This window comes from Nerophis lumbriciformis, linkage group LG05, assembly GCF_033978685.3.
Source record: "Nerophis lumbriciformis linkage group LG05, RoL_Nlum_v2.1, whole genome shotgun sequence".
Lineage (NCBI taxonomy): Eukaryota > Metazoa > Chordata > Actinopteri > Syngnathiformes > Syngnathidae > Nerophis > Nerophis lumbriciformis.
In genome coordinates, this window is record NC_084552.2 from 14,077,501 (window position 1) to 14,099,319 (window position 21,819).

The 21,819-nt window shown below is 24.9% G+C and overlaps 1 protein-coding gene and 1 long non-coding RNA gene across 2 annotated transcripts in view; one reads left to right on the forward strand and one right to left on the reverse strand.

The window, feature by feature from the left end:
• Positions 1 to 20,514, forward strand: part of LOC133606867 (uncharacterized) — a 99,746-nt gene extending 79,232 nt beyond the window's left edge. The window contains exons 3-4 of the long non-coding RNA XR_009815314.2: positions 3,709 to 3,881; positions 20,221 to 20,514. This is a non-coding gene — a long non-coding RNA (uncharacterized lncRNA). The remainder of the gene's footprint in view (positions 1 to 3,708; positions 3,882 to 20,220) is intronic.
• LOC133606864 (cAMP-regulated D2 protein) overlaps positions 1 to 21,819 on the reverse strand; it is a 56,067-nt gene that overhangs the window by 11,719 nt on the left and 22,529 nt on the right. The window contains exons 5-6 of the mRNA XM_061961247.2: positions 20,199 to 20,317; positions 3,705 to 3,845 (exon numbers count right to left, since the gene is read on the reverse strand). Coding sequence (XP_061817231.1) covers positions 3,705 to 3,845; positions 20,199 to 20,317 — 260 coding nt within the window. The remainder of the gene's footprint in view (positions 1 to 3,704; positions 3,846 to 20,198; positions 20,318 to 21,819) is intronic.

Here is a 21,819-nt window from a genome sequence, read left to right on the forward strand (position 1 = left end):
CGGGAATTTTGGAAAAGGGACAACATGTTTTGTGTTTGACATATGTGAAGAGTAGTGTGGGTGAATGGTTAAAAGGTCGGAATCAGGTAAAAAAAAATTCTAAAAATTTTGCACTATGTATAACTATTCCCATTCATTTGAATGGGAATTTCCCGGAAATTTGTGGATTTCGGGAAAACCGAGAATTTTTTTTAGAAAATATTGATACTAGCACAATTATCCTAGATAATATGAATGGGTTGGTGTTGGAACTTTTCAATACAGTTGAAAAATGTTGACAAGGTAACAGTTTAAATTTAAATGGGTATTTCTGAATTCCTGGAATTTCGGGAAAACCAGGAAAATGTAGGAAAAGAAAAATGGTAGTTTTGAAGGTGGAATGGTCAAAAACAGTTGAAAAATGTGGACTGTGAAAACTTTCCAGGAAGAGGTGAAAATAGGGCTTTGGAAAACCGGGAATTCTGGGAATTTCTGGAATTTTTTGGAAGTTGTAAAATGGTAGTTTGATTGTCCAAAGTAAGTGGAGTGTGTGGATGTTGAATGGGTTGAAGAATGCAGGATATGGAATGGTTTGTACATTGCCCATTCCTGGTAATTCTGGGTAATCAGGGAATTTTCGGAACTGAGGAACATGCTGGCTTGAATGAAAATTGGATGAGGTCTGTGGTATATGCAGTAGATGGTATATTTCCCATTCATTGTCAATGCGGAGAAAATTACCGGAAAACCGGGAATTTTGGAAAAGGGACAACATGTTTTGTGTTCGACATCTGTGAAGAGTAGTGTGGGTGAATGGTTAAAAGGTCGGAATCAGGTAAAAAAAATTCTAAAAATGTTGCACTATGTATACCTATTCCCGGAAATTTGTGGATTTCGGGAAAACCGAGAATTTTTTTTAGAAAATATTGATATTGGCACAATTGTCCGAGATAATATGAATGGGTTGGTGTTGGAACTTTTCAATACAGTTGAAAAATGTTGACATAGTAACAGTTTAACTTTAAATGGGTATTTCTGAATTCCTGGAATTTCGGGAAAACCGGGAAAATGTAGGAAAAGAAAAATGGTAGTTTTGAAGGTGGAATGGTCAAAAACAGTTGAAAAATGTGGACTGTGAAAACCTTCCAGGAAGAAGTGAAAATAGGGCTTTGGAAAACCGGGAATTCTGGGAGTTACTGGAATTTTTTGGAAGTTGTAAAATGGTAGTTTGATTTTCCAAAGTAAATGGGGTGTGTGGATGTTGAATGGGTTGAAGAATGCAGGATATGGAATGGTTTGTACATTGCCCATTCCTGGTCATTCTGGGTAATCAGGGAATTTTCGGAACTGAGGAACATGCTGGCTTGAATGAAAATTGGATGAGGTCTGTGGTATATGCAGTAGATGGTATATTTCCCATTCATTGTCAATGGGGAGAAAATTACTGGAAAACCGGGAATTTTGGAAAAGGGACAACATGTTTTGTGTTTGACATATGTGAAGAGTAGTGTGGGTGAATGGTTAAAAGGTCGGAATCAGGTAAAAAAAAAAAATTCTAAAAATTTTGCACTATGTATAACTATTCCCATTCCTTTGAATGGGAATTTCCCGGAAATTTGTGGATTTCGGGAAAACCGAGAATTTTTTTTTAGAAAATATTGATACGAGCACAATTGTCCTAGATAATATGAATGGGTTGGTGTTGGAACTTTTCAATACAGTTGAAAAATGTTGACATGGTAACAGTTTAAATTAAAATGTGTATTTCTGAATTCCTGGAATTTCGGGAAAACCGGGAAAATTTAGGAAAAGAAAAATGGTAGTTTTGAAGATGGAATGATCAAAAACAGTTTAAAAAAATGTGGACTGTGAAAACTTTCCAGGAAGAGGTGAAAATAGGGCTTTGGAAAACCAGGAATTCCTGGAATTTTTTTGGAAACTTGTAAAATGGCAGTTTGATTGTCCAAAGTGAGTGGAGAAAATTAACATGACTTACAGTGTGTGTGGAGCAGACGGCGTCCACAAAGTACATCCGTACATGACAAACTAAAACTGAACTGGCTACAAAGTAAACAAAAACAGAATGCTGGACGACAGTAAAGACTTACTGTGTGTGTGGAGCAGACGGCGTCCACAAAGTATGACATGACAATCAACAATTTCCACACAAAGAAGGATAACGTCCGCACTACTGAAATAGTCTCGATTGCTAAAACAAAGCAGGTGCGGGGAATAGCGCTCAAAGGGAGACATGAAACTGCAACAGGAAAATACCAACAAAACAGGAAAAGCCACCAAAATAAGACACTACACACATGAAAACACCAAAGAACTCCAAATAAGTCAGGGCTACTACTACTACTAAGACCATAGTGGCCATTAACAGTTAGCTTCCACACCTGGGTTGCCCAAAGTGCGGCACAGGGGCCATCTGTGGTCCATGACTCCTTTGTCATCGGCCTTACGCACATTACAAAAAACAAAATAAATAGAGATCTCATTTGCACCCCTGGTGGTGAAATCTATCAAAATGAGGGTGGTCCCAAAAAGGAGTGATTTTTCAAATTGACTGTGTCGGTTTTAAAAGTGCTCCCTCGCTGGTCAACATATGAAATAACAAGTGTGTGTAAGAAATTTGAAGTGCTCCCCCTTTGGTCAACATATGAAATAACAAGTGTGTGTAAGAAATTTGAAATGTGTCCCCTCTGGTCAACATATGAAATAACAAGTGTGTGTAAAAATTTGAAGTGCTCCCCCTCTGGTCAATATATGTAATAACAAGTGTGTTTAGGAAATTGAAATGCGCCCCCTTTGGCCAAAATTATTATTTTTTTAAAATCAAATAAATATGTAAATAGAGACATACTGTAATAACTTGAAGTAAATGTTGAAGATTAAAAACCAATTACAAACAAAAAATAAAAATAAATTAAAATAAAATAATTAAACGCAATCTTTTTCTCACAAGGTGTCGACTTTTTTTTTATAAAATTGGGAACAATTTCTCATATTCTTTCTCTTTCTGTAATATTGCAATATTTTCTCGTAAGATTATTAAAATTTTTGTGTAAAATTATTACTTTTTAATGCAAAATGGTGACATTTGTAATGTAAAATTCAGACTTTTATCACAATATTGCCAAAAAAATGTGTTCTTGTAAAATTGTGAAATTTTTGGAGTAAAATGATGACTTTTGTATTTTGCAAAGAAAAACTCTGATTATTATTGTAATATTGCCAACATTCTAAAAGTTTATTTTTATAAAATTGTAACTTTTGTCGAGTACAATTACGACTCTTTTTATAAAATTGCCAAAATGTTAAGCTTTTTCTTGTAAAATTGCGACTGTTATTGAGTAAAATTCCAACTTTTATCATAATATCGCACAAATGTTCCGTTTTTCTTGTAAAATTTTGACTTGCGTTGAGTAAAATCGAGACTTTTATTATAACACTGCCAAAATTCTACGTTTTTCTTGTGAAATTGTGACCTTTTTCTTGTGAAATTACAACTCATTTTTCACAACAAGCTTCTTTATATTTGCATAGCATGTATATATTGCATTTTTCCGAGGTCCCAAGAAGGTAACAAATACAAGAGTGAGTGTGCGTGTGCGTGTGTGTGTGTGTGTGTGTGTGTGTGTGTGTGTGTGTGTGTGTGTGTGTGTGTGTGTGTGTGTGTGTGTGTGTGTGTGTGTGTGTGTGTGTGTGTGTGTGTGTCGTACCCAGCAGCACGGGCTTCTCTTTCTGCCAGCGGCCATTTAGGAAGGCGGTGAGAGCCTGCTCCTTGATCAAGTCGCCATCCACGAAGGGGCCCCACGTCTCAAACACCTCCAGGAACCTGAACGGATTCACAAGTCTGGAACCTGACGGAGAATTCCCAGTTAACTTGGAAATGCAACGTGAGGACTTTTCTTCAATTTAGAGAAAATTTTGAGGAAGCAGGTACAACATTTACTGTGCATGGCCAACATGTTTTAGAATCTCCAGCCCACAAAACCAAGATCAAAAATGCTTATTTGATCTAAAAAAAATAAAATGCCATGGACTAATAGAGAAAAGCACCTTGGACATCCCTGACTTCAAATAAATACTTGACATTATGTTCATTAACCGCGCTGAATGAGGGGGCCCAATTGTAGCCGGCTGACCCATGTTTTGTGGCCCTCTATTTAAAGTCACATTTTTTTGTAACTGCGACCCACATATTAAAGGGAGATGATAGTAAAAAATTATATTTACTGTCAATATATTATTATATTTACTGTCAGCCCATATTATTATTGATACTCTTACAACACAACAAACAATACAACTTCCTGTACGCAAGCGGAATGTTTCAGACCACCTACTGGGGAACTATACAGCGTCAAAATATACAATTTGACATTTATGTGAAAGTCAAAATATACAATTTGACATTAATAATGATTAACGTCAAACTATACAATTTGATATTTATGCTAACGTCAAAATATACAATTTGACATCATGCTAACGTCAAAATATACAATTTGACATAAATGATGACTAATGTCAAAATATAAAATTTGACATTTATGTTAATGTGAAAATGTAAAATTCGACATTAATGATGACTAATGTCAAAATATAGAATTGGACATTTATGTTAATGTGAAAATGTAAAATTTGACATTTATGTTAATGTCAAAATGTACAATTTGACATATATGTTAATGTGAAAATGTACAATTTGACATTTATGTTAATGTGAAAATGTACAATTTGACATTTTTGTTAGTGTCAAAATATACAATTGGACATTTATGATGGCTAACATCAAAATATACAATTTGACATTAATGATGACTAACATAAAAAATTTACAATTTGACATTAATGATGACTATTGTGAAAATGTACAATTTGACATTTATGTTAATGTGAAAATGTACAATTTGACATTTTTGTTAAAGTCAAAATGTACAATTTGACATTTTTGTTAAAGTCAAAATGTACAATTTGACATTTATTTTAATGTCAAAATATACAATTTCACGTTTATGATGACTAATGTCAAAATATACAATTTGACACTAATGATGATTAACGTCAAAATGTACAATTTGACATTTTGCTAACGTCAAAATATACAATTTGACATTAATGATGACTAACATAAAAAATTAACAGTTTGACATTAATGATGATTAATGTCGAAATTTACAATTTGACACTGATGATGATTAACGTCAAAATGTACAATTTGACATTTATGTTGACGTCAAAATGGAAAAGTTGACATTTATGTTAATGTAAAATGTACAATTTCACATTTATGGTGACTAATGTCAAAATATACAATTTGATGTTTATGTTTATGTTTACGTCAAAATATACAATTTGACATCATGCTAGTGTCAAAATATACAATTTGACATAAATGATGACTAATCTCAAAATATACTATTTGATATTTATGATGACTAACATCAAAATGTACAATTTGACATTAATGATGACTAATGTCAAAATATACAATTTGACATTAATGATGACTAATGTCAAAATATACAATTTGACATTTATGTTAATGTAAAAATTTAAAATTTGACATTTATGTTAATGTCAAAATTTACAATTTGACATTTATGTTAATGTGAAAATGTACAATTTGACATTTTTGTTAGTGTCAAAATATACAATTGGACATTTATGATGGCTAACATCAAAATATACAATTTGACATTAATGATGATTAACGTCAAAGTATACAATTTGACATTTATGTTAACGTCAAAATTTACAATTTGACATTTATTTTAATGTCAAAATATACAATTTCACATTTATGATGACTAATGTCAAAATATACAATTTGACACTAATGATGATTAACATCAAAATATACAATTGGACATTTATGATGACTAACATCAAAATATACAATTTGACACTAATGATGATCAACATCAAAATATACAATTGGACATTTATGATGACTAACATCAAAATATACAATTTGACATTAATGATGATTAACGTCAAAGTATACAATTTGACATTTATGTTAACGTCAAAATTTACAATTTGACATTTATTTTAATGTCAAAATATACAATTTCACATTTATGATGACTAATGTCAAAATATACAATTTGACACTAATGATGATTAACGTCAAAATATACAATTTTACATTAATGACTAACATAAAAAATTAACAGTTTGACATTAATGATGATTAATGTCGAAATTTACAATTTGACACTGATGATGATTAATGTCGAAATGTACAATTTGACACTGATGATGATTAATGTCGAAATGTACAATTTGACATTTATGTTAACGTCAAAATGTAAAAGTTTACATTTTTGTTAATGAAAAAATTTACAATTTCACATTTATGGTGACTAATGTCAAAATATACAATTTGACATTAATTATAAGTATCGTCAAAATGTACGATTTGGCATTTATTTTAATGTCAAAATATACAATTTCACATTTATGATGACTAATGTCAAAATATACAATTTGACACAAATGATTAACGTTAAAATATACAATTTTACATTTTGCTAATGTCAAACTATTCAATTTGACATTAATGATGACTAACATAAAAAATTTACAATTTGACACTAATGATGACTAACATCAAAATGTACAATTTGACATTCATGTTAACGTCAAAATGTATAATTTGACATTTATGTTAATGTCAAAATGTACAATTTCACATTTGTGGTAATGTCAAAATATACAATTTGACATTTATGATGATTAACGTCAATATATAAAATTTGACATCTATGTTAATGTAAAAATATAAAATTTCACATTTATGATGACTAATGTCAAAATATACAATTTGACACTAATGATGATTAACGTCAAAATGTACAATTTGACATTAATGGTGACTAACATAAAAACTGTACAATTTGACATTAATGATGACTAACATTAAAAATATACAATTTGACATTAATGATGACTAACATAAAAATTGATGATTAATGTCGGAATTTACAATTTGACACTGATGATGATTAACGTCAAAATGTACAATTTGACATTTATGTTAATGTCAAAATGTAAAAGTTGACATTTATGTTAATGTAAAAATGTACAATTTCACATTTATGGTGACTAATGTCAAAAATATACAATTTCACATTAATGATGACTAATGTCAAAATACACAATTTGAAAATAGTTATGAGGAACGTCAAAATGTACAATTAGACATTTATTTTAATGTCAAAATATACAATTTCACATTTATGATGACTAATGTCAAAATATACAATTTGACACTAATGATGATTAACGTTAAAATATACAATTTTACATTTTGCTAACATCAAACTATACAATTTGACATTAATGATGACTAACATAAAAAATTTACAATTTGACATTAATGATGACTAACTTTAAAATATACAATTTGACATTTATGTTAACGTCAAAATGTACAATTTGACATTTATGTTAACGTCAAAATGTATAATTTGACATTTATGTTAACGTCAAAATGTACAATTTGACATTTATGTTAATGTCAAAATGTACAATTTCACATTTATGGTAGCGTCAAACTATACAATTTCACATTAATGATGACTAAGGTCAAAATATACAATTTGACATTAATGATGATTAACGTCAATATATATAATTTGACATTTATGTTAATGTAAAAATATAAAATTTCACATTTATGATGACTAATGTCAAAATATACAATTTGACACTAATGATGATTAACGTCAAAATGTACTATTTTGCATTTTGCTAAGGTCAAAATATACAATTTGACATTAATGGTGACTAACATAAAAAAATTACAATTTGACATTAATGATGACTAACATTAAAAATATACAATTTGACATTAATGATGACTAACGTAAAAAAATAACAGTTTGACATTAATGATGATTAATGTCGAAATTTACAATTTGACACTGATGATGATTAACGTCGAAATGTACAATTTGACATTTATGTTAACGTCAAAATGTAAAAGTTGACATTTATGTTAATGTAAAAATGTACAATTTCACATTTATGGTGACTAATGCCAAAATATACAATTTCACCTTTATGATGACTAATGTTAAAATATACAATTTGACAATAGTTATGAGTAACGTCAAAATGTACAATTAGACATTTATTTTGATGTCAAAATATACAATTTCACATTTATGATGACTAATGTCAAAATATACAATTTGATACTAGTATTGATTAACGTTAAAATATACAATTTTACATTTTGCTAACGTCAAACTATACAATTTGACATTAATGATGACTAACATAAAACATTTACAATTTGACATTAATGATGACTAACATCAAAATATACAATTTGACATTTATGTTAACGTCAAAATGTATAATTTGACATTTATGTTAACGTCAAAATGTACAATTTGACATTTATGTTAATGTCAAAATGTACAATATCACATTTATGGTAATGTCAAACTATACAATTTGACATTAATGATGACTAAGGTCAAAATATACAATTTGACATTAATGATGATTAACGTCAAAATGTACAATTTTACATTTTGCCAACGTCAAAATATACAATTTGACATTAATGGTGACTAACGTAAAAATTTACAATTTGACATTAATGATGACTAACATTAAAAATATACAATTTGACATTTATGATGACTAACATCAAAATATACAATTTGACATTAATGATGACTAACATTAAAAATATACAATTTGACATTAATGATGACTAAAATAAAAATGTTGCAACTTGACATTAATGATGACTAACATAAAAATATACAATTTGACAATAATGATGTCTAACATTAAACATATACAATTTGACATTAATGATGTCTAACATTAAAAATATACAATTTGACATTAATAATGATTAATGTCAAAATTTACAATTTGACACTAATGATGATCAACATCAAAATATACAATTTGACATTTATGATGACTAACATCAAAATATACAATTTGACATTAATGATGACTAACATTAAAAAATAACAGTTTGACATTAATGACGATTAATGTCAAAATTTACAATTTGACACTGATGATGATTAACGTCGAAATGTACAATTTGACATTTATGTTAACGTCAAAATGTAAAAGTTGACATTTATGTTAATGTAAAAATGTACAATTTCACATTTATGGTGACTAATGTCAAAATATACAATTTCACCTTTATGATGACTAATGTTAAAATATACAATTTGACAATAGTTATGAGTAACGTCAAAATGTACAATTAGACATTTATTTTAATGTCAAAATATACAATTTCACATTTATGATGACTAATGTCAAAATATACAATTTGATACTAGTATTGATTAACGTTAAAATATACAATTTTACTTTTTGCTAACGTCAAACTATACAATTTGACATTAATGATGACTAACATAAAACATTTACAATTTGACATTAATGATGACTAACATCAAAATATACAATTTGACATTTATGTTAACGTCAAAATGTACAATTTGACATTTATGTTAATGTCAAAATGTACAATTTCACATTTATGGTAATGTCAAACTATACAATTTGACATTAATGATGACTAAGGTCAAAATATACAATTTGACATTAATGATGATTAACGTCAAAATGTACAATTTTACATTTTGCCAACGTCAAAATATACAATTTGACATTAATGGTGACTAACGTAAAAATTTACAATTTGACATTAATGATGACTAACATTAAAAATATACAATTTGACATTTATGATGACTAACATCAAAATATACAATTTGACATTAATGATGACTAACATTAAAAATATACAATTTGACATTAATGATGACTAAAATAAAAATGTTGCAACTTGACATTAATGATGACTAACATAAAAAATATACAATTTGACAATAATGATGTCTAACATTAAAAATATACAATTTGACATTAATGATGTCTAACATTAAAAATATACAATTTGACATTAATAATCATTAATGTCAAAATTTACAATTTGACACTAATGATGATCAACATCAAAATATACAATTTGACATTTATGATGACTAACATCAAAATATACAATTTGACATTAATGATGACTAACATAAAAATGTTTACAATTTGACATTAATGATGACTAACTTAAAAAATGTGCAATTTGACATTAATGATGACTAACATTAAAAATATACAATTTGACATTAATGATGACTAAAATAAAAATTTTGCAATTTGACATTAATGATGACTAACATAAAAAATTTACAATTTGACATTAATGATGATTGACATTAAAAATATACAATTTGACATTAATGATGACTAACAAAAAATTTACAATTTGACATTAATGATGACTAACAAAAAATATACAATTTGACATTAATGATGACTAACATTAAAAATATACAATTTGACATTAATAATCATTAATGTCAAAATTTACAATTTGACACTAATGATGATCAACATCAAAATATACAATTTGACACTAATGATGATCAACATCAAAATATACAATTTGACATTTATGATGACTAACATCAAAATATACAATTTGACATTAATGATGACTAACATTAAAAATATACAATTTGACATTAATGATGACTAAAATAAAAATTTTGCAACTTGACATTAATGATGACTAACATAAAAAATATACAATTTGACATTGATGATGTCTAACATTAAAAATATACAATTTGACATTAATGATGTCTAACATTAAAAATATACAATTTGACATTAATAATGATTAATGTCAAAATTTACAATTTGACACTAATGATGATCAACATCAAAATATACAATTTGACATTTATGATGACTAACATCAAAATATACAATTTTACATTAATGATGACTAACATAAAACATTTACAATTTGACATTAATGATGACTAACATAAAAAATGTGCAATTTGACATTAATGATTACTAACATTAAAAATATACAATTTGACATTAATGATGACTAAAATAAAAATGTTGCAATTTGACATTAATGATGACTAACATAAAAAATGTACAATTTGATATTAATGATGATTGACATTAAAAATATACAATTTGACATTAATGATGACTAACATAAAAAATGTACAATTTGACATTAATGATGACTAACATTAAAAATATACAATTTGACATTAATAATGATTGTCAAAATGTACAATTTGACACTAAAGATGATCAACATCAAAATATACAATTTGACATTTATGATGAATAACATCAAAATATACAATTTGACATTAATGATGACTAACATTAAAAATATACAATTTGACATTAATGATGACTAAAATAAAAATTTTGCAACTTGACATTAATGATGACTAACATAAAAAATATACAATTTGACATTAATGATGTCTAACATTAAAAATATACAATTTGGCATTAATGATGTCTAACATTAAAAATATACAATTTGACATTAATAATGATTAATGTCAAAATTTACAATTTGACACTAATGATGATCAACATCAAAATATACAATTTGACATTTATGATGACTAACATCAAAATATACAATTTGACATTAATGATGACTAACATAAAACATTTACAATTTGACATTAATGATGACTAACATAAAAAATGTGCAATTTGACATTAATGATGACTAACATTAAAAATATACAATTTGACATTAATGATGACTAATATAAAAATGTTGCAATTTGACATTAATGATGACTAACATAAAAATGTACAATTTGATATTAATGATGATTGACATTAAAAATATACAATTTGACATTAATGATGACTAACATAAAAAATGTACAATTTGACATTAATGATGACTAACATAAAAAATTTACAATTTGACATTAATGATGACTAACATTAAAAATATACAATTTGATATTAATAATGATTAATATCAAAATTTACAATTTGACACTAAAGATGATCAACATCAAAATATACAATTTGACATTTATGATGACTAACATCAAAATATACAATTTGACATTAATGATGACTAACATTAAAAATATACAATTTGACATTTATGATGACTAACATCAAAATATACAATTTGACATTAATGATGACTAACATTAAAAATATACAATTTGACATTAATGATGACTAAAATAAAAATGTTGCAACTTGACATTAATGATGACTAACATAAAAAATATACAATTTGACAATAATGATGTCTAACATTAAAAATATACAATTTGACATTAATGATGTCTAACATTAAAAATATACAATTTGACATTAATAATGATTAATGTCAAAATTTACAATTTGACACTAATGATGATCAACATCAAAATATACAATTTGACATTTATGATGACTAACATCAAAATATACAATTTGACATTAATGATGACTAACATAAAAATGTTTACAATTTGACATTAATGATGACTAACTTAAAAAATGTGCAATTTGACATTAATGATGACTAACCTTAAAAATATACAATTTGACATTAATGATGACTAAAATAAAAATTTTGCAATTTGACATTAATGATGACTAACTTAAAAAAATTACAATTTGACATTAATGATGATTGACATTAAAAATATACAATTTGACATTAATGATGACTAACAAAAAATTTACAATTTGACATTAATGATGACTAACAAAAAATATACAATTTGACATTAATGATGACTAACATTAAAAATATACAATTTGACATTAATAATCATTAATGTCAAAATTTACAATTTGATACTAATGATGATCAACATCAAACTATACAATTTGACACTAATGATGATCAACATCAAAATATACAATTTGACATTTATGATGACTAACATCAAAATATACAATTTGACATTAATGATGACTAACATTAAAAATATACAATTTGACATTAATGATGACTAAAATAAAAATTTTGCAACTTGACATTAATGATGACTAACATAAAAAATATACAATTTGACATTAATGATGTCTAACATTAAAAATATACAATTTGACATTAATGATGTCTAACATTAAAAATATACAATTTGACATTAATAATGATTAATGTCAAAATTTACAATTTGACACTAATGATGATCAACATCAAAATATACAATTTGACATTTATGATGACTAACATCAAAATATAAAATTTTACATTAATGATGACTAACATAAAACATCTACAATTTGACATTAATGATGACTAACATAAAAAATGTGCAATTTGACATTAATGATTACTAACATTAAAAATATACAATTTGACATTAATGATGACTAAAATAAAAATGTTGCAATTTGACATTAATGATGACTAACATAAAAAATGTACAATTTGATATTAATGATGATTGACATTAAAAATATACAATTTGACATTAATGATGACTAACATAAAAAATGTACAATTTGACATTAATGATGACTAACATTAAAAATATACAATTTGACATTAATAATGATTGTCAAAATGTACAATTTGACACTAAAGATGATCAACATCAAAATATACAATTTGACATTTATGATGACTAACATCAAAATATACAATTTGACATTAATGATGACTAACATTAAAAATATACAATTTGACATTAATGATGACTAAAATAAAAATTTTGCAACTTGACATTAATGATGACTAACATAAAAAATATACAATTTGACATTAATGATGTCTAACATTAAAAAAAATACAATTTGGCATTAATGATGTCTAACATTAAAAATATACAATTTGACATTAATAATGATTAATGTCAAAATTTACAATTTGACACTAATGATGATCAACATCAAAATATACAATTTGACATTTATGATGACTAACATCAAAATATACAATTTGACATTAATGATGACTAACATAAAACATTTACAATTTGACATTAATGATGACTAACATAAAAAATGTGCAATTTGACATTAATGATGACTAACATTAAAAATATACAATTTGACATTAATGATGACTAATGTAAAAATGTTGCAATTTGACATTAATGATGACTAACATAAAAATGTACAATTTGATATTATTGATGATTGACATTAAAAATATACAATTTGACATTAATGATGACTAACATAAAAAATGTACAATTTGACATTAATGATGACTAACATAAAAAATGTACAATTTGACATTAATGATGACTAACATTAAAAATATACAATTTGATATTAATAATGATTAATGTCAAAATTTACAATTTGACACTAAAGATGATCAACATCAAAATATACAATTTGACATTTATGATGACTAACATCAAAATATACAATTTGACATTAATGATGACTAACATCAAAAATATACAATTTGACATTAATGATGTCTAACATTAAAAATATACAATTTGGCATTAATGATGTCTAACATTAAAAATATACAATTTGACATTAATAATGATTAATGTCAAAATTTACAATTTGACACTAATGATGATCAACATCAAAATATACAATTTGACATTTATGATGACTAACATCAAAATATACAATTTTACATTAATGATGACTAACATTAAAAATATACAATTTGACATTAATGATGACTAAAATAAAAATGTTGCAATTTGACATTAATGATGACTAACATAAAAAATATACAATTTGACATTAATGATGACTAACATTAAAAATATACAATTTGACATTAATAATCATTAATGTCAAAATGTACAATTTGACACTAATGATGTTTAACATCAAAAAATACAATTTGACATTTATGATGACTAACATCAAAATATACAATTTGACATTAATGATGACTAACATAAAAAATTTACAATTTGACATTAATGATGACTAACATAAAAAATTTGCAATTTGACATTAATGATGACTAACATAAAAAATTTACTGTTTGACATTATTGATGACTAACATAAAAAATTTACAGTTTGACATGAATGATGATTAATGTCAAAATTTACAATTTGACACTAATGATGATCAACATCAACATATACAATTTGACATTTATGATGACTAACATCAAAATATACAATTTGACATTAATGATGACTAACATAAAAATGTTTACAATTTGACATTAATGATGACTAACTTAAAAAATGTGCAATTTGACATTAATGATGACTAACATTAAAAATATACAATTTGACATTAATGATGACTAAAATAAAATTTTTGCAATTTGACATTAATGATGACTAACATAAAAAATTTACAATTTGACATTAATGATGATTGACATTAAAAATATACAATTTGACATTAATGATGACTAACAAAAAATTTACAATTTGACATTAATGATGACTAACAAAAAATATACAATTTGACATTAATGATGACTAACATTAAAAATATACAATTTGACATTAATAATCATTAATGTCAAAATTTACAATTTGACACTAATGATGATCAACATCAAAATATACAATTTGACACTAATGATGATCAACATCAAAATATACAATTTGACATTTATGATGACTAACATCAAAATATACAATTTGACATTAATGATGACTAACATTAAAAATATACAATTTGACATTAATGATGACTAAAATAAAAATTTTGCAACTTGACATTAATGATGACTAACATAAAAAAATATACAATTTGACATTAATGATGTCTAACATTAAAAATATACAATTTGACATTAATGATGTCTAACATTAAAAATATACAATTTGACATTAATAATGATTAATGTCAAAATTTACAATTTGACACTAATGATGATCAACATCAAAATATACAATTTGACATTTATGATGACTAACATCAAAATATACAATTTTACATTAATGATGACTAACATAAAACATTTACAATTTGACATTAATGATGACTAACATAAAAAATGTGCAATTTGACATTAATGATTACTAACATTAAAAATATACAATTTGACATTAATGATGACTAAAATAAAATTGTTGCAATTTGACATTAATGATGACTAACATAAAAAATGTACAATTTGATATTAATGATGATTGACATTAAAAATATACAATTTGACATTAATGATGACTAACATAAAAAATGTACAATTTGACATTAATGATGACTAACATTAAAAATATACAATTTGACATTAATAATGATTGTCAAAATTTACAATTTGACACTAAAGATGATCAACATCAAAATATACAATTTGACATTTATGATGACTAACATCAAAATATACAATTTGACATTAATGATGACTAACATTAAAAATATACAATTTGACATTAATGATGACTAAAATAAAAATTTTGCAACTTGACATTAATGATGACTAACATAAAAAATATACAATTTGACATTAATGATGTCTAACATTAAAAATATACAATTTGGCATTAATGATGTCTAACATAAAAAATGTACAATTTGACATTAATTATGACTAACATTAAAAATATACAATTTGACATTAATAATGATTAATGTCAAAATTTACAATTTGACACTAAAGATGATCAACATCAAAATATACAATTTGACATTTATGATGACTAACATCAAAATATACAATTTGACATTAATGATGACTAACATCAAAAATATACAATTTGACATTAATGATGTCTAACATTAAAAATATACAATTTGGCATTAATGATGTCTAACATTAAAAATATACAATTTGACATTAATAATGATTAATGTCAAAATTTACAATTTGACACTAATGATGATCAACATCAAAATATACAATTTGACATTTATGATGACTAACATCAAAATATACAATTTTACATTAATGATGACTAACATTAAAAATATACAATTTGACATTAATGATGACTAAAATAAAAATGTTGCAATTTGACATTAATGATGACTAACATAAAAAATATACAATTTGACATTAATGATGACTAACATTAAAAATATACAATTTGACATTAATAATCATTAATGTCAAAATGTACAATTTGACACTAATGATGTTTAACATCAAAAAATACAATTTGACATTTATGATGACTAACATCAAAATATACAATTTGACATTAATGATGACTAACATAAAAAATTTACAATTTGACATTAATGATGACTAACATAAAAAATTTGCAATTTGACATTAATGATGACTAACATAAAAAATTTACTGTTTGACATTATTGATGACTAACATAAAAAATGTACAGTTTGACATGAATGATGATTAATGTCAAAATTTACAATTTGACACTAATGATGATCAACATCAACATATACAATTTGACATTTATGATGACTAACATCAAAATATACAATTTGACATTAATGATGACTAACATAAAAATGTTTACAATTTGACATTAATGATGACTAACTTAAAAAATGTGCAATTTGACATTAATGATGACTAACATTAAAAATATACAATTTGACATTAATGATGACTAAAATAAAATTTTTGCAATTTGACATTAATGATGACTAACATAAAAAATTTACAATTTGACATTAATGATGATTGACATTAAAAATATACAATTTGACATTAATGATGACTAACAAAAAATTTACAATTTGACATTAATGATGACTAACAAAAAATATACAATTTGACATTAATGATGACTAACATTAAAAATATACAATTTGACATTAATAATCATTAATGTCAAAATTTACAATTTGACACTAATGATGATCAACATCAAAATATACAATTTGACACTAATGATGATCAACATCAAAATATACAATTTGACATTTATGATGACTAACATCAAAATATACAATTTGACATTAATGATGACTAACATTAAAAATATACAATTTGACATTAATGATGACTAAAATAAAAATTTTGCAACTTGACATTAATGATGACTAACATAAAAAAATATACAATTTGACATTAATGATGTCTAACATTAAAAATATACAATTTGACATTAATGATGTCTAACATTAAAAATATACAATTTGACATTAATAATGATTAATGTCAAAATTTACAATTTGACACTAATGATGATCAACATCAAAATATACAATTTGACATTTATGATGACTAACATCAAAATATACAATTTTACATTAATGATGACTAACATAAAACATTTACAATTTGACATTAATGATGACTAACATAAAAAATGTGCAATTTGACATTAATGATTACTAACATTAAAAATATACAATTTGACATTAATGATGACTAAAATAAAATTGTTGCAATTTGACATTAATGATGACTAACATAAAAAATGTACAATTTGATATTAATGATGATTGACATTAAAAATATACAATTTGACATTAATGATGACTAACATAAAAAATGTACAATTTGACATTAATGATGACTAACATTAAAAATATACAATTTGACATTAATAATGATTGTCAAAATTTACAATTTGACACTAAAGATGATCAACATCAAAATATACAATTTGACATTTATGATGACTAACATCAAAATATACAATTTGACATTAATGATGACTAACATTAAAAATATACAATTTGACATTAATGATGACTAAAATAAAAATTTTGCAACTTGACATTAATGATGACTAACATAAAAAATATACAATTTGACATTAATGATGTCTAACATTAAAAATATACAATTTGGCATTAATGATGTCTAACATAAAAAATGTACAATTTGACATTAATTATGACTAACATTAAAAATATACAATTTGACATTAATAATGATTAATGTCAAAATTTACAATTTGACACTAATGATGATCAACATCAAAATATACAATTTGACATTTATGATGACTAACATCAAAATATACAATTTGACATTAATGATGACTAACATAAAACATTTACAATTTGACATTAATGACTAACATAAAAAATGTGCAATTTGACATTAATGATGACTAACATTAAAAATATACAATTTGACATTAATGATGACTAATATCAAAATGTTGCAATTTGACATTAATGATGACTAACATAAAAATGTACAATTTGATATTAATGATGATTGACATTAAAAATATACAATTTGACATTAATGATGACTAACATAAAAAATGTACAATTTGACATTAATGATGACTAACATAAAAAATTTACAATTTGACATTAATGATGACTAACATTAAAAATATACAATTTGATATTAATAATGATTAATGTCAAAATTTACAATTTGACACTAAAGATGATCAACATCAAAATATACAATTTGACATTTATGATGACTAACATCAAAATATACAATTTGACATTAATGATGACTAACATCAAAAATATACAATTTGACATTAATGATGTCTAACATTAAAAATATACAATTTGGCATTAATGATGTCTAACATTAAAAATATACAATTTGACATTAATAATGATTAATGTCAAAATTTACAATTTGACACTAATGATGATCAACATCAAAATATACAATTTGACATTTATGATGACTAACATCAAAATATACAATTTTACATTAATGATAACTAACATTAAAAATATACAATTTGACATTAATGATGACTAAAATAAAAATGTTGCAATTTGACATTAATGATGACTAACATAAAAAATATACAATTTGACATTAATGATGACTAACATTAAAAATATACAATTTGACATTAATAATCATTAATGTCAAAATGTACAATTTGACACTAATGATGTTTAACATCAAAATATACAATTTGACATTTATGATGACTAACATCAAAATATACAATTTGACATTAATGATGACTAACATAAAAAATTTACAATTTGACATTAATGATGACTAACATAAAAAATTTGCAATTTGACATTAATGATGACTAACATAAAAAATTTACTGTTTGACATTATTGATGACTAACATAAAAAATGTACAATTTGACATGAATGATGATTAATGTCAAAATTTACAATTTGACACTAATGATGATCAACATCAACATATACAATTTGACATTTATGATGACTAACATCAAAATATACAGTTTGACACCCAAATCGACATTAATGATGACTAGATACCACAGCTAACTACTTAATAGTTCTTACATTTTACGGCGTGAGTAAATTGTGATTATGAAGCCAACCAGACTACATCCGGTGGCCCCCAGATAGATTTAGTGTCAGACCCTTGCTGTAAATTGGTGTGAATGTTTATCAGCTGGTGCGGAGTCTTGTACCCTAACCTTGGGGCTCCATCTGACTTTTGACCCTAACGAGGACAAGCAGTATCAAAGGTGGATGAATTTAATTGATATGGTGTTTTCCTCGCCACTGTATCGTGCGTCTTTTAGGCAATAGTGTTGCTAAGTGTGCCAAAGTTTACGTCATCATACTTGTTTTCATCTGCGCCTCCAGCACGGCCTGCGGTGTGAGAGACCGCAAGCAGACCACATCGCTGACGGAACAGTTGGTCCTCTTGGCAAAGTCTTTGCCCAGCTTCAGGGCGTCGTGTCTGAGAGATCAAGAACCTTGAATTATTGTTATTGTTTTGTTGTTCTATTTGTTGTCCTGTGTTAAAAAACATCCTGAAAGAACTTTAGATATAAGTAAATATTATATTTAAAATACATCCTGAAAGATCATTAGATAAAAGTAAATATTATATTTAAAATACATCCTGAAAGACCTTCAGATTAAAAGTAAATATTATATTTAAAATACATCCTGAAAGAAATGTAGATACAAATAAATATTATATTTAAAATACACCCTAAAAAGAACTTTCGATAAAAGTAAATATTATACTTAAAATACATCCTGAAAGACCTTTAGATAAAAGTAAATATTATATTTAAAATACATCCTTAAAAATTTTTTCAATGAAAGTAAATATTATACTTAAAATACATCCTGAAAGACCTTTAGATAAAAGTAAATATTATATTTAAAATACATCCTGGAAGACCTTCAGATAAAAGTAAATATTATATTTAAAATACATCCTAAAAAGAACATTTGATAAAAGTAAATATTATACTTAAAATACATCCTGAAAGACCTTCAGAGAAAAATAAATATTATATTTAAAATACATCCTGAAAAAAACTTCCGATAAAAATAAGTATCATATTTAAAATACATCCTAAAAAGAACTTTCGATAAAAGTAAATATTATACTTAAAATACATCCTGAAAGACCTTCAGAGAAAAGTAAATATTATATTTAAAATACATCCTGAAAAAAACTTCAGATAAAAATAAATATCATATTTAAAATACATCCTAAATAGAACTTTCGATAAAAGTAAATATATTTAAAATACATCCTGAAAGAAATGCAGATAAAAATAAATATTATATTTAAAATACATCCTGAAAAAAACTTCCGATAAAAATAAATATCATATTTAAAATACATCCTAAAAAGAACTTAAGACAAAAGTAAATATTATACTTAAAATACATCCTGAAAGACCTTTAGATAAAAGTAAATATTATATTCAAAATACATCCTGAAAGACCTTTAGATAAAACTAAATATTATATTTAAAATACATCCTGAAAGACCTTTCAATAAAAGTAAATATTATACTTAAAATACATCCTGAAAGACCTTCAGGGAAAAGTAAATATTATATTTAAAATACATCCTGAATAGAACTTTTGATAAAAGTAAATATTATATTTAAAATACATCCTGAAAGACCTTTAGATAAAAATAAATATATTTAAAATACATCCTGAAAAAAACTTCAGATAACAATAAATATGATATTTAAAATACATCCTAAAAAGAACTTTCAAAAAAAGTAAATATTATACATAAAATACATCCTGAAAGACCTTTAGAGAAAAGTAAATATATTTAAAATACATCCTGAAAAAACTTGAGATAAAACTCTTAGCAAGTTGTGTCGGAATAAAAGACTTGCATTCAAGTACATTTAAAAACCTTCCTGGATGACATTCTGAAAATGAAATGTAATTTGTGTACAAATATTTGTCTCTTTTCTT